At 49.9% G+C, this 16,259-nt stretch overlaps 6 protein-coding genes across 6 annotated transcripts; 2 read left to right on the top strand and 4 right to left on the bottom strand.

Annotated features, from left to right (window-relative positions):
- Positions 1–1,375: 1,375 nt before the first annotated feature.
- POJ06DRAFT_52427 (uncharacterized protein) lies at positions 1,376–2,977 on the bottom strand. The gene has a single exon (XM_056191166.1). The coding sequence runs from the start codon at positions 2,758–2,760 to the stop codon at positions 1,738–1,740; it is 1,023 nt and encodes a 340-aa protein (XP_056046067.1). The 5' UTR covers positions 2,761–2,977; the 3' UTR covers positions 1,376–1,737.
- Positions 2,978–3,909: 932 nt separating this feature from the next.
- POJ06DRAFT_52506 (uncharacterized protein) lies at positions 3,910–5,614 on the top strand. The gene is made up of 5 exons (XM_056191169.1): positions 3,910–4,251; positions 4,302–4,614; positions 4,667–4,742; positions 4,795–5,282; positions 5,344–5,614. The coding sequence occupies exons 1-5, from the start codon at positions 4,006–4,008 to the stop codon at positions 5,427–5,429; spliced, it is 1,209 nt and encodes a 402-aa protein (XP_056046068.1). The 5' UTR covers positions 3,910–4,005; the 3' UTR covers positions 5,430–5,614.
- Positions 5,615–5,645: 31 nt separating this feature from the next.
- On the bottom strand, positions 5,646–7,086 carry POJ06DRAFT_205891 (E3 ubiquitin ligase SCF complex, Skp subunit). The gene is made up of 6 exons (XM_056185370.1): positions 6,902–7,086; positions 6,671–6,718; positions 6,508–6,545; positions 6,272–6,442; positions 6,023–6,173; positions 5,646–5,946 (listed from the first exon to the last, which is right to left on the bottom strand). The coding sequence occupies exons 1-6, from the start codon at positions 6,942–6,944 to the stop codon at positions 5,921–5,923; spliced, it is 477 nt and encodes a 158-aa protein (XP_056046069.1). The 5' UTR covers positions 6,945–7,086; the 3' UTR covers positions 5,646–5,920.
- On the bottom strand, positions 7,087–9,346 carry POJ06DRAFT_245149 (aminotransferase class-III-domain-containing protein). The gene has a single exon (XM_056186607.1). It carries the CDS (start codon positions 8,944–8,946, stop codon positions 7,432–7,434), a length of 1,515 nt encoding a protein of 504 aa, XP_056046070.1. The 5' UTR covers positions 8,947–9,346; the 3' UTR covers positions 7,087–7,431.
- A 668-nt stretch (positions 9,347–10,014) lies between these two features.
- On the top strand, positions 10,015–11,957 carry POJ06DRAFT_265486 (Alg9-like mannosyltransferase family-domain-containing protein; the record flags this gene model as incomplete). Its single annotated transcript, XM_056189078.1, has 6 exons — positions 10,015–10,126; positions 10,179–10,304; positions 10,352–10,420; positions 10,470–10,651; positions 10,701–10,828; positions 10,877–11,957. 6 exons carry the CDS (start codon positions 10,015–10,017, stop codon positions 11,955–11,957), a joined length of 1,698 nt encoding a protein of 565 aa, XP_056046071.1.
- A 195-nt stretch (positions 11,958–12,152) lies between these two features.
- Positions 12,153–14,954, bottom strand: POJ06DRAFT_52566 (uncharacterized protein). Its single transcript, XM_056191170.1, has 2 exons — positions 14,408–14,954; positions 12,153–14,338 (listed from the first exon to the last, which is right to left on the bottom strand). Exons 1-2 carry the CDS (start codon positions 14,793–14,795, stop codon positions 12,348–12,350), a joined length of 2,379 nt encoding a protein of 792 aa, XP_056046072.1. The 5' UTR covers positions 14,796–14,954; the 3' UTR covers positions 12,153–12,347.
- Positions 14,955–16,259: the final 1,305 nt, after the last annotated feature.

Genomic DNA, 16,259 nt, shown 5'->3' on the forward strand with positions numbered 1-16,259 from the left:
TGCAAAGGCTGACATGGCGCATGCGATGAGCCGTTAACGGTCTTATGACGTTGGTTTGGTGGGGATGATTCTACTCTCATTGCTCTACTTTCTTGCTCTGCGTATAAGTATAGTTCATCGCCACTTCGTCAATGGTTGATAGCTGATGATTGGTAAGTAAAGAGTAATTAGATTGTAGTCAGTAGACCATTTTGTCAAAGAGCCCAGTGATTTAACTAGCCGTCAAGAAGAGCAATACCTTAGCACTCGAAGAGATTCCAGAGCAGTCTAATTGTAGCGCCGTCCGGGCCATAAACCGGAATTCCATGACCTTGGTGGCATGTGGATTCATATCAGATGTCCCGCATCGGAGAAACCTGGTAATTGGTGGCCCAACCAGATTAGATAGGTCAGTAAAACATGCACCGACATGACCAGCCTCAAAAAGTCCCAACTGGCTATTGATCCCACCACTCAAGCCCAACATTCTGTGCTCAGCACAAAGACAATTTTATCTGACTGCGCGTTAATTCATCTCTGATCTTCTTGGTGGCCATTGCTTCTTGTTGCTCTCTCCTTGGACCCTGGCCGCTGTAGAGAGACTCAGTTTCTAGTGGAGGATGAAAGATTTTCTATGATGTTAAGTCTAGATTAAAAACCGTAGACTTCTCACCGTGTATACTGCAGCGTCACCTTCGGTGTTCACCCAGCCACCTAAACGTATGGCGCAATCGTGATCTTGGGGTGTTGAGTAATTCTCCCGTGGGAGACGTCAAATCCTTCGATTACCGAAACTCCGCCGGATGTCCTCCGGCCAAGCCTTTCCAGCGCAAAAACTTTCTTTTCCACCGGAACAAATGCAGAGACGGATCACAATGCCATTTCGACAACTGTTGACGAAGACGTTGATGAGGTTGCATTGGAGTGGGCAGGACCGTCGATAACCGAGAATCAAGCGAATTTTCCAATCGCTCGTAACTTACTGGTATTGACGAGTTGGCGGCAGTCGACATGTGGTATACGTCATTGCGCATTAGCTAGGCACGGGATTACGGGTTTGGTTGCTCGAATTATTCTCCTGGATAGTATTGATCTCTATGGTGAAGTATTGCTTATTACGATTTCTAGATAATGCCAGAGACTAGAATCGGACTAAAGGTGCTATTTCCATAGCAAATTCGTTGACTGGTTCCAGGGGTAGTAGCAAACATATCAGCAACAACAACGTCAACCTACGCCATATTACACAAAATCACAAACAGCAAAACATTACACCTGGCAGTACAGCCATCAATCGTAGCAAACAGCAAGTCGTATCTTTCTCCAGTCGTCATGTCAGTCTAATCGCCGACCGAAACGCCATACTCAGGCATCACATCCGCAACACGGGACCCCCTCGTGTCGGCGATCTATTTCCCCAATGTTAGCATTAGCACAATACCACAACGATTGGCGACAGCAAACGGAGAATTATTAAAAACTTTTCATGCCATTCCAATAAGCCCGAGGCCGACGTCACGAATCTCGTTGTATTCCTTTAGCAGTTTAATGTGCCGTTGCACTGTCTTTGCGGGATCAGGAGACCTGTGTGACCATTAATAAGTACTTCACCCCAAAAGATAGGGTAAGTGACCAACTTCAGCTTCTTTATGTACTCGTCATATTCTTTCTGGGCGTCTGCTAATCGTGCCTGCTTTTCTTGAATACGCGCCTTGATAGCCGCTTCCTGCGTGACTGGTGTCAATAGAGTCATTGGGTTCACGTAAAGTCATACTGCACCTTTGTTTCTTTTGCCGTGATAAAATCCAATGGCGACTTAGCTGCCGGCGTGTCAATCTGAGTTGCTAGTTCCACAGTATTACTTGCGGGGTGCGCCATCCGCTCAGAATTCGACGGATTGGGTGGTTGCTCCGTCGAAGTCTCCAAAGGAGCGGGAACTCCTCGATCAATAGAGTCGTCTGTCGCAAGTGTACTTTCCTCAACAATTGTAGAGTGCGCGAGCGAGATAGTGGCCATGGAATGGGCATTACTTGGCAGTTCGCTGTCTTGGGTAGACATCCGAGTTGATTCCGAGTCATTCTTGATGTCGATATCCTGCATTGTCTCCGGCGTCTCGGCTTCGCCCTCACCTTCAACTGGACCACTATCATCTGGAAGACAAGCAGGAATCTCCGGATCTGGCGAACCGTGATCTTCCGTCATGGGTGATAAATTCAAGTCAATAGTATCATTTGCGATAACAAAGCTTTGAGATGGAACAGCTGTCAGGTTAGAGTTGTCAACGGGCGTAGGCAACTCAGTATATTCACCAGACATTTCCAAAACCTCCGCACTACTCGTATCAAGATCGACAGCCATTCTCGAAATAACTAGCTCATTGGGACTCTCTGCATGCGGTGAAGAGCTATTGTCGCTATCGTGACCGGTCATTATTGTAGGATCTTGGCTGTCGGCGTCTTGTGGGGATGGCGTAGACGTCAACTGTTCTACGTCCTGATGGGCAGATGACGTGCGCTCGACAACTACAGTGTCCACCTCGGTCGAGGTTGTAGAGTCGAAAATAAGGTCATTCACACTGCCGCGGACGTTGTCTTCGGCCAGATCACTTCCCTCGCTCCCTGAGTGAAAATCATATTCATACTCATACTCGTCCGTACTGTCCTGCTTGCTGTCGCGCTGCACCGCCAAACAATCATCAATAAATGCCGGCTCCATCAGCCCACCATCAATAGCAACCACAACATGATCTTGCATACCATCCTCACCGTTTCTATGCTGCATGGCTAAAAAAATCAAAACTACTTTGACGATCAAACTCGCTTGTTACGCAACTCTTGCCTGAGGCTAACTTGCGGCTTCTCACTGCTGACTTCCACCGTTGTCACGCCTTCCGTCCAGTCGAAACGCTCTTGCGGTCCTTAAACCAACTGATCCTTCGTATTTTGTATTCTGCAGGTCTGCAGGTCTGCAAGCGTCAGCTTTCCAATAAACTCCTTCAGCGACTCTCTTTGTCTCACGCGACGCGTGTGAAAGCGTCACAAAGGTGAAGGGTTAGGGCCCACGCCAGGGAGCGTAAGCCGTGAATCGCGTTCAGGAACGCAACGGCTGTACTTTGGGCTGATTCTTGTATCGATCAGCTGATTCCTAATATGACTGTAGTTTGGGAAAATGTAGTACACTTAATAATTGTAGCATTCGCTTTACAATTTGGTATTAACGAGCGTCCGTCACAGTGTGTACGGAGCTGTATTGCTGGCCGTATTGTCGTCCAAGAAAGTTAACTACGATACTTTGTTAGTAGCATCTCGACGACGCGAGATGGTGCGCAATTGAACGACAATACGAGAAAGTTGAACGCGAAGGGCACCGGCTGCGCCGAGCCATCGAGATGGACAAGGTGACTCGTCTTATTTCGAACCTTCGGAATAACGATGTACTCGGGTGCGGCTGGCGCGCTGATTCAGGTTTGCTGATTACAGGCATTAAGCTGGATTAGTAGTTGATGCATATGATTCGGACGCTTGGAGAGGAACTTGGTGGCCTGCATCTGTCAGCGTGGACAGAGGATGCCTTTCAGGAGACCGTTCAATTTGCCGGCCGCAATTGGCCATTAACAGTGGCACCACATTCGAGAACGACTAATAATCCATCCTGAGAACGGCCGCCTGCATTCTATCTAGTCGGCTTCCTCCTTGGCTATTCTGATCCCCTTTTTTTTGGTTTCGGTGGCTCAGTGTTCTACACCTCACTTGACATGTACCAAAGTAACCCCGCAACTGCTCGCGAACTACTGCAATTTCACTGGACTTACTACTTAAAGTAGCAGTACACATCCAAGACACTGTTCGCCGTGTTTGTTTACGCCTCCATGACGCGATATGCAGGTCTACTGCAAGCACTTTCGTCCTTGGTCGAGCACTTTTGGTTCTGCACCCCTATGGAATACAATGTACAGTGCATATATAGATCCACCAGCATCCCCGTTGACAGCTTCCGGCTCTGTCTCATCTCAGGCCGTTCCCCTCGATGGTATCAAACGTCAGAATCTGTATGATCTCGGCGACGGCCCTCGCGTTCTTTGCCCAGGCCATAGATCTCCACCATACTGGGTTCGGCCACCTTTCGCGCCTCCGACGACGTGAAGTGAGTCCTGATATGTCGTGTGGGTCGGCTAGCAATTATACCTGCCCAGACCAACTTTGTTGCTCCTCGCACGGATGGTGCGGAAATAACAAAGACTACTGTCTTGATGGCTGCCAACCGGACTACGGTGTACGTTGTGACTATGGAATTAGACTCCTGATTAGTGTTAACAAAAACAGAATTGCGGTTCCAGGTGGATGCCGACGCCAGTCGCTAGCGCCAGTGAACCACTTCCGACCAGTACAGACGGCCAATGCGGACCCGGTGTCGGCATCTGCACGAGCGGACAATGCTGCTCTCCAGCGGGCTGGTGCGGCACTGGCACCCAATATTGTGCGTCTCCGGATTGCCAGACTGGATACGGCAGATGTGATGCCGACGCTAGCCCGCGCGGTTTGAATACGTCTGCAGTTCCACGATATAAGTTGGGAAAGATTCCGTACGGACAACCTATTTATGCGTGCAAGGATCCTGGACATGTCGCTATGACTTGTAAGTCATTTAGTGTGATTGTGTGAATTCAAGATCATGCTAACCGGCGTAGTCGATGACGGTCCCTACCTGTATACAAATGATTTGCTCAACATCTTGGAAAAGTACGGCGCAAAGGCGACTTTCTTGTATGACAAGTCCCCATCTTGTACTGGGTCTCCGTTACTAAAATTCCAATAGCGTCACTGGTAACAACCTCGGCAAAGGCGAAATCGATTCTTTCGTGAAGCCCTGGCGAAACTACATCACTAAGGCATACACGGCGGGCCACCAAATCGCCTCCCACTCGTGGTCACATGCCAACTTTGATCAGTTGACCCCCTGGGAACAGAAACGCGAGCTCTACAAGAACGAAATGGCACTCGTGAATATTATAGGCAAGTTTCCGACGTATTTCCGGCCGCCGTATTCCGCCTGCGGAGATGTGTGCTTGGCCACTTTGAAGCAATTGGGATATCATGTTATCTACTTTGATTTCGATACCGAGGACTACTTGCACAGTGCACGAGATACAATCCAGCAGAGTAAAGATATCGTGAAGTCATTCTTTGACGGACGGGACGCGACGACTTCGGATACATTGAGCATTCAGCATGATATTCACTACCAGACTGTGTATAACTTGACGGAGTACAGTCTGAAGATCATGACGCGGAAAGGATACAAGAGTACGTATTCTTTTATATATTTTCTGCCCAACACTGGGTGAATGGGGCTAATTAACTATAGTGGTTACCGTCGGCGAATGCCTGGGCGATCCAAAGAGCTACTGGTACAGATCGTGGCCCGAGAAACGAAAGCGCAGCTTCGAATAGACTAATCGTTTTGGTTGCCGGAATAGCAAATTTTCTGACAGGGGTAAACGGTTATCCTTGAAATTTCGTGATTTGGCATAGATAGAATTCAAGCGTTGAGCTGACGAGTATTTGTACTATATAGATCTTGGTCCTTGTTGATATAGTTGATAAACGGCGTTGCATATTGTAATTTACGATTCCCATAGCAAAATACTTTGATGTGAGTAGTATGTAATGTACAATGTAATATACTGTATTTGACTTGAAGACTATTCAAAGATACATCGCGCCCACCTTAACCACTGTTAAACACAACAAAATCCGGTACCCGATTATAATCACAACGCACAAATAGGAATTATCTCGACTAGGAACGACTTCCATAAACCTAGTTATAATATAGTATAGATAGATAATAAATGTTGGAGCATTTTGCGTAGTATGTAAGAGGAGCGTATGGGACGTGCAAAAGATAGGGAAAGGATGACATGGGGAAGAACAACACCAATTCACCTATCCTCGGCCCATTCATTTTCTTTGAGACTCGAGTCAGCCGCCGCCGTAAAAATACGAAGCACATGGAAAGAATGAAAGCAAACAAGAAGACATACCCCGACGAATCTGCGCCTCCTCTTCGGGAGTGAAATCGTTCTGGATGTTAAATGTCCGGCGAATCTCCTCTGGCGTCTTGCCCTTAATCATATTCGCGACAGTCTTGCACCCGACTTCGAGGAGTGCTTTGATATCGAGATAGTTCGCTGCCTACCATCATTAGTCCGAGCTCTCCCGCTACTGTAGACTATAATCGGTCCTCTCTATTGACAAATGGACGCAGTCCAACAATGGAAATAAATACGTACCAAAATGATTTCGAAAAGCATTTCCTGGTCGACCTGCATAAATTTCTGGTCCCATTCATCGATATCCGTCGATTTCTTCCGGGCGTCCGTATCGTCTTCGGTCGCCGGCGCGGGATCACTCTTGTGGTGCTCGCACCATTCGAGGACCTTCTTCAACACGTTCGCAGTGACCTGACAAGGTCAGTATTCGTACATGTCTGGCAAAAGGAGGAGCAATGGGTTGTAATGCAACGTACGTTAGGAATCGGGATTTCGGTGCTGTCATCACCGACGTCTGGATATGGTTAGTCTCAGGATTGACACAGTGAACCCATCCAAGCAACTTGATAGCAAGATATATATGTGCAATAAAACCAGATATTCGGTTGTCCTTTATACTATTATATAGAGGGAACTTACCCTCAATCATGTTCTTGATCAGGACTGATCGCTCAGCGACATCCTTCTCTGGATCGACCGTCAGCCTTCCGACACCACAACACGGATCATCGCAGCCAAGTATTGTTTGGCAATAAACACTCAAATTAACAGGAAATCTAGCACGAACAACATCCACAAGCAACAATGACTATTGCCCACTAGAGTGTTGCTCGTACAAAACTCCCTTTCCTTAACCAAACGCGGGCTTACCAACATCGAAGCTCTCGCCGTCGGACGAAGTTAGCTTAACCATCTTTGTAGAGTAGCAACAAAATCAAATGAAGCGTGAGCTTAAGTAAAAAGGTCGTGGAATTGAAAGATGTATAACAGAGGTGGGATGAGACAAGGGCGAGCAAGCTTGGAAAGTGCCCGCGCTCGGGCGTTTAATTGAGATTACCCGGCTTTCTGTATGACCTCATCAGTCCCGCCAATTTTTACTTTACATTATTTATCGTACAGGAACGAACCGGTAACTGTTCTAGAGACGGAACTAAATCACTGATAATGAAGAGACAATTGTTGCCGCACTGAGCCTCTACAGTGTCGTCACGGCTCCGCTCGGAGCACGCTGCCGCGCGCCAATATATATTAACGCATAACCGATATGGGCGTTCACGTACTATTCCGTACTATTTACAACATTTTGAATCATGAAAGCTTCAAGACGTACTCAAGCGCATCAAGAAAAACATCGGCATGTTTCTTCTCAAACACCAATCCTACGTCACGTTAGTACTCCATCATTGTGACAATCGAGAGAAGAAAGGCATACCTGGACGCATTCTTACTGAGTGCGTTCCGCATCCACCGATATTAATACCCGCACCCTTCATGTCCTTCAAAAGCATATTCCGGGTCTGCGAATCAGTCGCGTCCCAGGCAATGAACGTGCCTCGATCTTTACCACGCAGGTTCTGCATCAAGTGTGGGAACCTACTCTGCAGCTCGGCAAGGTGCTCATACAGGTAGCCGCCGACCTGTCTAGTCCGAGTAACGAGATCATGAGCACGAACCTCCTTTACTATTTCCCGTGCAATAATCGCCTTCGAGGGATCGCCACACCAGGTATTAAACTGTCTGAACGGTAAGTTCGGACGCAGGTCGTCGTTAGCGTAGTAATATCCCGCTGCCTGGAACTTCTTCGAGAACGTGACCAAGTCAGGCGGGGTGTCCAAATTCCAATGCTCGTGTGCCCAAAACATGCCGGTCGCGGCAACACCGGTCTGGACTTCATCGACGATGAGCAGGATGCCGTGTAGTTTTGTGAGGGCGCGGAGCTGCTGGAAGAAGTACGGGGTCGCGTGGTTATCTCCACCTTCGGACTGAATTGGCTCGACGACGACGGCGGAAATGCGTGATTCCCATTCCTGAAGGATGGTCTCGAGCGCTGTCAAGCATCTGTCTTCTTCAGCTCTGTTCTCGGTCTCGTATTGATCGAGCGGATACTTGAGAGCCGGGAAAGGAGCTTTTGGCCATTTGAATGCAGGAATATCAAGTTTGTGGATCGGATTCGACCGCGTGGTAGACAGCGATCCGAACAGCCTTCCATGGAATGCCTTGTCGAACGACAATATCGCCAGATCAGGTGATCCAGGTGACGCGTTCTCCATTGTCGTCTGTCGTTCGAGATCAGAGAACTCGCTTGTCTTTCCACGCTGCTTGGCCCGATGGTACATGAACGCCGCCTTGTACGCGCACTCGTTCGCGTCACTGCCAGACATGGACGTCCAGACTTTGTCGAACCCCTTTGGTGCGGCGGAGAGGATGCCTTCGCGCAGGATCTGCTCCCAGAGAGTGCTGGGGAAGGTTCCAAGTGCAGGCCTGTTGACAATCGCGTCGATCATTTCCGGTGATTGGGCGGCAGTCATTAGGACGGGATTGTTGTATCCTAGCGGGATGGACGCGATCTGGGCGTAGACGTCGAGGTAGAGATTTTGGTCTGCGTCGCAGATGTAGTTGCCGACGCTGTTCTGGTAGTCGCAGACCATGTAGGCGGCTTGCGTGTCATACACCTTGTCGAGCGAGTTGAGCTTTTCGACCGACTTTGGGCCAGGGAATGAGGTCATCAGGCGGGGCATATCGGGCTCAGTGGGGAAATAGTGGGCGGCGAGGGATTGCGAAGCATCAGCAGATGAGGTTGGATCAGCTGGCGGAGTTGAGTGGAACGCGGAGGTAGTTGCGGATCGCGTGAGCGTCCGTGCGACTCGGCTTCGGACGAGCACTCTGCTTGCTTGTCGGAGCGAGCTCATTGCCATTGCCGGTTGTCGATAGAGCTGCCGGTAGTGGACAACGGGCGAGAGTGGCGGGTGGCCAGTACACTTGTGACGCGATACTCTTGATGGAATTATTCGTGGATTTGGAGTCGCACGAGGCCCCAACGTCACTAGCAAACACGAGCCGCACCGCCTGCAGCGACACACAAGGCTAGCCTGTTATGGACTAGTGGCATGCGCACAGGCCAGCAAGGGTCACACAAACTGTCCTTCGCGTTGCCATATGAAGCTAGTTCAGACGATGACTCAAACGCGCTAGCCAAACACAGTTTAGCGCGAGCTGACAGCGTGCTGAGAACCTCGAAGCACAATTGAGCACGGCATCCAACAAGCCGTTTCAGGCATTTGCGATTAATAGTACAGTTATATTAGTTCAGAATGGATATAGAGCATTTCCAATGCTGCAGATACCGGGAATTGCGCTTGTGTTACGCGGAGAGACATTAAGTTAGACTGGAACCAATGATAGATTCTAGCTAGTCTCTACAGCCGTCAGGTGATTGTAGCAGTCAAAGACACTTTAGTCATCGATCTCATAAATCATTTATATCGTTTGCGTCGCTGCGTAAGCGTATTATTAAGTAAATCAGTTACTTAAACACTATCTGTACGATTTCCATTATGGGCAAGCGGAGGTCCAGGCGTTAAGCAAATATGACGAAACTCAAATTGCTGCCGAGCCCGAGCGTCGAAGCGAGCCCGCCTAGCAGACAACTTCGCAATTTGCAGTCTCGCCTACTCTTCGTGTTGTATAGATGTAGCTGCTTCTTATAGTTAGTTATCAATATCCAGATAGAGCGGTTATCTGCATGCGAGAAGCAAAGTCTCTGACGAGAGCGTACTTTGCGTATGTGCTTCCGAAAACTCCGCCGCACACAAAACAACGAACCGCCATCATCTCTGTCGGATCTCCTCCGCATCATCCTCTCCTGAGCGTCTTCTGTGCTCCGCTCTCTTTCCTACTCCGCTCTCTCTTTATATATATAAAAGTCACATCCTTTCCATAGCGCTGCCCACTTGCCGGGCGACTCGCTGCTCTCCTCCCTAACCATGTCCTGGCGACTGGCATACCTCCTCCTGCTCCTCGTCAGATTCTATTTCACCCTCTCTCCGTCCTATATCCATCCTGACGAGCACTTCCAAGGTCCCGAGGTTCTCGCCGGTACGTTCGTGTATTGTGTGGTCCGACGACATCATTCTAACTGCGTACAAAGGAGACATATTTGGCTGGAATGTGACAAAGGCATGGGAGTTCACCACAGATAATCCTATTCGGAGCATATTGCCCCTCTGGCTCGCTTACGGCTTTCCTATGACCATTCTCCGATGGATGTACGGAAGTATGTATTTTCAGTCGGGCTGCATAAACTTCGCTGCTAATAATCAGTGTCCGTCAATCCCATCCTGGCCTACTATTGCCTGCGGATGTTTTTCTTTCTCATATCGTTTTCGCTTGGTAAGAGAGACCGTCCCGCAGTTTGGAGACCTATTGCTGATTGGATCAGAGGACTGGGCTCTTCAAGAACTTGCAAGCACGCCAAAAGTTCGTGCCCACTATTTGCTCGTGGTCGCTAGCTCGTACGTGACCTGGACCTACCAGACACACACCTTTTCGAACTCGGTCGAGACAATCATTCTCGCCTGGACTCTTGTTCTCATTCGACGGATCTCGTTCCGCAATTTTGGTGTATGTCGTCCTGTCACTCGTGTGTTTTGAATCGCGCTGATGTAGACAGCACACGCGGCACTTTTGGTCGTGCTGTTTGCTAGGGTGTCTTGTTGCAATCGGCGTTTTCAACAGAATCACTTTTCCTGCATTCCTAATACTTCCAGTTTGGTACCTTGTTCCACAATTCATAAGATTGTAAGTAAATCTACAGGCTCCTCTCGACCACACAACTAACGGAAAAAGTCCGTCCTCGATTATATTCATTGTGCTATCGGGCATAGGAACTTCTCTTGTTGCAATCTACATCGACACCCGGTACTATGGGTCTCCAACACCGGTGTTAACCCCACTCAACAACTTTATGTACAACTTTCAGCCCGAAAATCTGGCCAAACACGGCTTACACCCCCGGTACACCCATATTCTCGTGAATCTCCCGCTACTTCTCGGCCCGTACGTACTTTTTGTCCGGCCTCAACTGTCCATCGCGTTTCTCTCTGCAGTATCAGGCACCATCGTTCTCTCACTCTTCCAACACCAAGAGGCACGCTTTCTTTTACCAGCGATCCCGCTCCTCCTAGCCTCGACCTCAATCCCAAAATTCGCCCTGTCGACAACATCGCGCAAGTGGATGCTTATTAGTGTCTTTGGCGTCTTCAATGCCATACTGGCCGCCATATTTGGGATATACCACCAAGGCGGGATCGTCCCCGCGCAAACCCTCTACATCGGTCCACACGCGTCGTCGATTTCGGACGTGGTCTGGTGGAAAACTTACTCCCCGCCTGACTGGCTCCTCGGCGAACACGAAGTCGGCTTCATACACCGCGGCGGCGTGCGTGACGCGTCCAACATCTCAACCCTTATCGCAACCGACAAGCAGCCAGGTATCCGAGTCTGGGACATGATGGGCTCGCACCCTGACGTCATCAGCACTCTCCTCAAGGCCCTCGCGGCTTCAGCACTGCAGCGAACAGGCAATGATCAGGGCGACGTGTTACTCGTCGCTCCGATGGCCGCAAAAGGGCTGTATAAGTTCCAGGACGACGCTTCGTTCCCGTTTTATTTGAAGCTCGAGTGGATGTACTCCCGGCATGTGAATTTAGACGACATTGGCGTTGATTACGACGAAGTTATGTATAATAGACGGCGGCTACGACACGACGATGTTAATGGTGGCAATGACAGCAATACGAACGATTACGGCGGCGGCGATGACCATGATGGTTTGGAGCTACGACTGTGGGACAAAGCCAAGTTAATGATTTCGCAAAATAGACCAGGTCTCGGCGTTTGGACGGTTTCTTCGAGGGACTTTTCCTAATCAATATTTCGTCTTCCTTTGTTGCCGATGTGCTTTTGAATTTGATTACGTCCTTAGTTTGTTTGCCAAACTTGCATTTTCGATAGATTATTTTTTATGTGCATGGTGTTGTGAGATGGAACGTAAGTTCAAAAGGCTGGTCAACCTTTTGTGACTTTGTCATTGTGCCTGTTAGCTATGATGAATGGATATAAATGCGATCTTCGACCCGAATGACACCAATGTTCTCATCCAATAGCACAAATTGATATAAACCAATCAATCGGATCCTTTTAAAGCCACTCCACTAATATGCCAACAACAACACAACCGTAATTTACCCAACGCACTGTTGTCCGTTAGCGGCTGCGAGTGCGACTGATTACGGTCCGCTAAAGTTTCGCTCGCCATTCACCGCACGCTAGTATGTACCGGTTGATACGACGCCTGTGGATATCCGGCTGGCGGCGCACTACTATGCGGATACTGCTGATGATACGGCTGCGGCTGTGAATAATTATACTGCTCGCCATGTACACCGTGGCCCTGAGGAGGAGGAGGAGGTGGTGGCGGCGGTGGTGGTGGATGATACGAATACTGTGCTTGATCCTGAGTATTATACTGATACACTGAACTCGGCCCATTATACGGCGACAGAGCTGGCCGGCTATGGTCGGACTCGTAGTGATGTTCGTAGTATTGTCTGTTCTGTGGACTACCGTACGTTTGTCGCGGTGGGTATGGGTAGTGCTGATTTGGACGTTGGTACTGACCGGCCTGATATTGATAGGTTGGCGGTGCTCGCACCGAGTCATAAGGGGGTTGTTGAGAATATGGATACACGTGTTGGCTGTATTGCTGATGCTGCGGCGGATATGACTGATGAGGAGGAGGAGGCTGCGGCGGCGGCTGTTGCTGGGACGGATATTGCGACTGGTACTGAGGTGCCGGAGGAGGCGGTTGCTGATGCCATGCCAGCTGTTGCTGAGAAGGTTGCGGGAGAGGCGGCGGCGGTGGCAGTGGGGGATACTGCTGCCGATGCTGCGGTGGCGGAGGATAGTACACCTGGTCCGTTGAATGGCTCTGTGGAGGATGTGAATACGGACCATACGGTGCCTGTTGGGGAGATGGCGGGTGATAGTAGTCTTGATGTTGTGCATGTTGTTGATGAGCATGTCCGTAAGGTTCTTGATGCATGGGGATGTACTTTGGCTCTGGACGAGGGTCTTGTCGGTGGACCAACGCAGGAGGGTAAGAATGCTGTTGCGAGGGCACGGGTGGGTACGATGGTGGAGCTGGATGTATATATTGTTGGCTGTATCCATAGTTATACGGCGGAGGAGGAGCGATGGGATAATGTGGCGTATTTGGAGACGGCTGAGAATACCCGGCACGAGAATAATGCTGACCGTACTGAGCCTCCTGTGCCTCTTGCTGCTGCTGCTGCTGCTGCTGCTGCTGCTGGAATGAAGGAGCAATATGAGTCTGCGGAGGAGAGGGAACAGCTGACGGAGGAGGGAGGTACATCTCTGCAGCCGGAGACTCGTGCTGATTTGCCTGTGGCTGACACAGATCAAAGAGGGTCTGGATCTTTGCCGGTTTACCTGACGATTGCGATTCAGTAGGAGACACGCTCCTTGCATCCACTTCCTCACTATGTTCAAGTAGGATTGATGCATTGTATAACGACTCCATGGCCGAATCGGTTGACGCGTGTGGTGGTCTGCGGGACGGGTAGATATTCACCAGCGCAGTCACAAGGTCGCCCAAGATCCGATCTTCGTCGTTGATAAGTATGAGATCGGGATCCTTCGAACCGTCATCCTCGCGGCTTTGAATGCTCCTAATGAGTGCGACGTCGTCCGAAATCTCGTCAGTCGAGAGTCCCTTAGCGACCGGCCCGTCTCGCCAGTCGATCCTCACGACTTGGTTGCACCGTTCCCCAATATTGACTGGTTCATGCTCGAGGCCAGACTCGTAGCCGTCGGTGGACCAGTCGTCGGGCACTTCAGCGCACTCGGCCCCTTTTGCAATAAACTCGATGCGCTCACCGACCTTAGATATCATGTCGGCCCGCAAGTCCACACGCTTTGACAAAAACTTGACCCAAATATTCTCCCTTTCCGCGATCGTTTCCCTTCGGACCCTCTCAATCTCCAATTCTCGCCTGCGTCTGGTGGCAAGCAGCCGCCGCGATAGCAGCGCACGCTGTCGCGCGACAATGTGCTCAAAAGCCGGAATCGACGTCACGTCAGGATCATCGCGTGTGGCGTGAGCGTCGGGCCGGACCTGGCTTAGCAACTCATCAATGTCGGTGTCAAGGCCGGCGATGCTGCGGTCGACGTAGTTTGTCTCGTCTGCTGGCTTGAATTCGTGTTGGTACGGGATATCCTCGTTCCGTCCTGTATGTTCGATGTCAGTTACTACATATATATATACGAGAGCAAGACCAAAGTGGAGGAGGTGCGTACCTTCCCGAGCTGTACCGGTTTTGCCAGTCAAAAGACTGTTCACTCTGATTTCCGATATCTCTCGATCTGGCTCGACCACGCGCCGTCTCTTGCGGCGCGGACGAGTACTCCCGGCATGAGGAGTCCCGTTTTTTCCCATCACAGCGACAGAGTCGCTAGCCGTCCAGCCCACCGCATCATCGCCCACCGGCCCACGACGACGGCCCAGTGCGTCAGCGCCTTTGGTCTTGGCCGATGGTGCCGACGAGTTTGGTGTAGACGGAGATATCGAGGCCGGTACTTCGCTGGACGATTGGCGCGACCGCACGCTCTTGACCACGATTGCGACCTGTGGAAGCTGGTCGTCTTTCGGGATCACCGCCGGCGCCACGGCGGGCGGTGGATACATGACCGGGGGGATCGGACCTGAATGTGATGGTCTTGGTATGCAAGACGGCGGCGCCGTCGTGCAGGATTTGAGACGTTGATGGTTAGGATGACAATCGACGGTCGGGAGCTGATAACTGGGTCACTATTCAGTTTCGGACAGTAGCAGGTAGCTAGCTGACTTGGAGATATGTGCTCGCGGACTCGGAATTGACGTTTGTGAAGCCGAACGTGGGTGGTTGAGAAGATAGCAAGGTCTTTTAAACAGAGCGCATTAATCGCTGTGACGATGCATTACATACACCCCCGACTGATGCAGAACGATCGCCAATCGAACCCGTCAAGGACCCAGATTCAATGGATGACTGCAGTGTTTTGAAGAGAGCAAGAGGACAAGTGTGGACTGCGAAAAGTCAAATTGAACCTTGGGTACGATGGGGCGTCGGGCGCTAGCTCCTTACTACTTTGATATGCGACATCAGTATGAGTACGCGGGCTGTACAAGTAGAGGCTACTGGCAGCGAAAATATAAAGTCCCATAGCTGTGGACTCCAGACACAGACTACTGGAACATTAACGAACCAGACAGCATGTTTGCCAATGTAATTTAATCACTCCAATTTTCTAGAATCTTATCTGTCTATTTACTTGCGTCAGTCGAAGGAGGACAACCCGGTGAGTGAGTAACAAACTATCAAGGTTACCGTACTCCTGGAGCATGAATGACGCTAACGAGAATTCAAAAGTACGACCCTGCCGCCGCACTCAACCTACACAAACCTAATCCGCCTCCTTATTTCCAGGCTTGAAGTGACCTTCCACTTTGGCGGTGGCGTTTGGTCCGGTGATATTTGACAGAAGACAAAATATCGGATGCTTCATTTACCAAATTGCAATAGTGTTTTTACATGCGACGAGGGGCACGATAGTGGCATTGCGTATCAGACATTCCTGTGACAAGTGAACTTTACTTACGCCGCAGACAGATGTTACTGTCCTTTACTACGCGCTAGTAGATTGCCCAGATGCAGCCCGCCAATAGATAGAATCGACGAATGAGAATGGCAAGGTTTGCTGATGTCGGCTTTGCAGCGTAGATGGCCAGTGTGCGTGTGACCGCTGCAGTTTATCGTCGTTGTTGCTGATGAACCCGATTTTGCCCGACCGGTAGCAAGCATTCCTGTTGGCTAGCAAAATGACAATTTTTTCCGGGAAACGTTTTTGTTACCTTCGCACGCTCTCGGCGCCCAAACTTGCCGCCAAGAAGCCTTAAACCGGACCAAACTTGGTCAGTCTGCATTAATTCGCCTGTACGATAAAGTGGATCCCGACTATACTAAGCGAGCATAAGTGTCCTACCTATGGTTGCGCTAAAAAGCTATACAGTGCGGGAATAAAGATTCAGGATGAATATTATATTGGGATATGCATACAAAACGCCCGCAAGAACTGCATGCTTTCAATGCTAGACCTCACTGTATCGTGT

Source organism: Lipomyces tetrasporus, assembly GCF_029532465.1.
Source record: "Lipomyces tetrasporus strain NRRL Y-64009 chromosome Unknown POJ06scaffold_2, whole genome shotgun sequence".
Taxonomy (NCBI): domain Eukaryota; kingdom Fungi; phylum Ascomycota; class Lipomycetes; order Lipomycetales; family Lipomycetaceae; genus Lipomyces; species Lipomyces tetrasporus.

What these genes read in the sequence shown, in the direction of transcription:
- POJ06DRAFT_52566 (XM_056191170.1), bottom strand. Translation starts at nt 14,795, where the DNA reads ATGTATCCACCGCCCGCCGTGGCGCCGGCGGTGATCCCGAAAGACGAC. An exon ending in AACCGGTACAGCTCGGGAAG is followed by an intron (nt 14,339 to 14,407) that starts GTACGCACCTCC and finishes TCGAACATACAG; the next exon opens with GACGGAACGAGGATATCCCG.
- POJ06DRAFT_205891 (XM_056185370.1), bottom strand. Translation starts at nt 6,944, where the DNA reads ATGGTTAAGCTAACTTCGTCCGACGGCGAGAGCTTCGATGTTG. An exon ending in CCGAAATCCCGATTCCTAAC is followed by an intron (nt 6,443 to 6,507) that starts GTACGTTGCATT and finishes TGACCTTGTCAG; the next exon opens with GTCACTGCGAACGTGTTGAA. An exon ending in TGCTTTTCGAAATCATTTTG is followed by an intron (nt 6,174 to 6,271) that starts GTACGTATTTAT and finishes TAATGATGGTAG; the next exon opens with GCAGCGAACTATCTCGATAT.
- POJ06DRAFT_52427 (XM_056191166.1), bottom strand. Translation starts at nt 2,760, where the DNA reads ATGCAGCATAGAAACGGTGAGGATGGTATGCAAGATCATGTTGTGGTT.
- POJ06DRAFT_52506 (XM_056191169.1), top strand. Translation starts at nt 4,006, where the DNA reads ATGGTATCAAACGTCAGAATCTGTATGATCTCGGCGACGGCCCTCGCG. An exon ending in TGGACATGTCGCTATGACTT is followed by an intron (nt 4,615 to 4,666) that starts GTAAGTCATTTA and finishes TAACCGGCGTAG; the next exon opens with TCGATGACGGTCCCTACCTG. An exon ending in GGCGCAAAGGCGACTTTCTT is followed by an intron (nt 4,743 to 4,794) that starts GTATGACAAGTC and finishes AAATTCCAATAG; the next exon opens with CGTCACTGGTAACAACCTCG.
- POJ06DRAFT_245149 (XM_056186607.1), bottom strand. Translation starts at nt 8,946, where the DNA reads ATGGCAATGAGCTCGCTCCGACAAGCAAGCAGAGTGCTCGTCCGAAGC.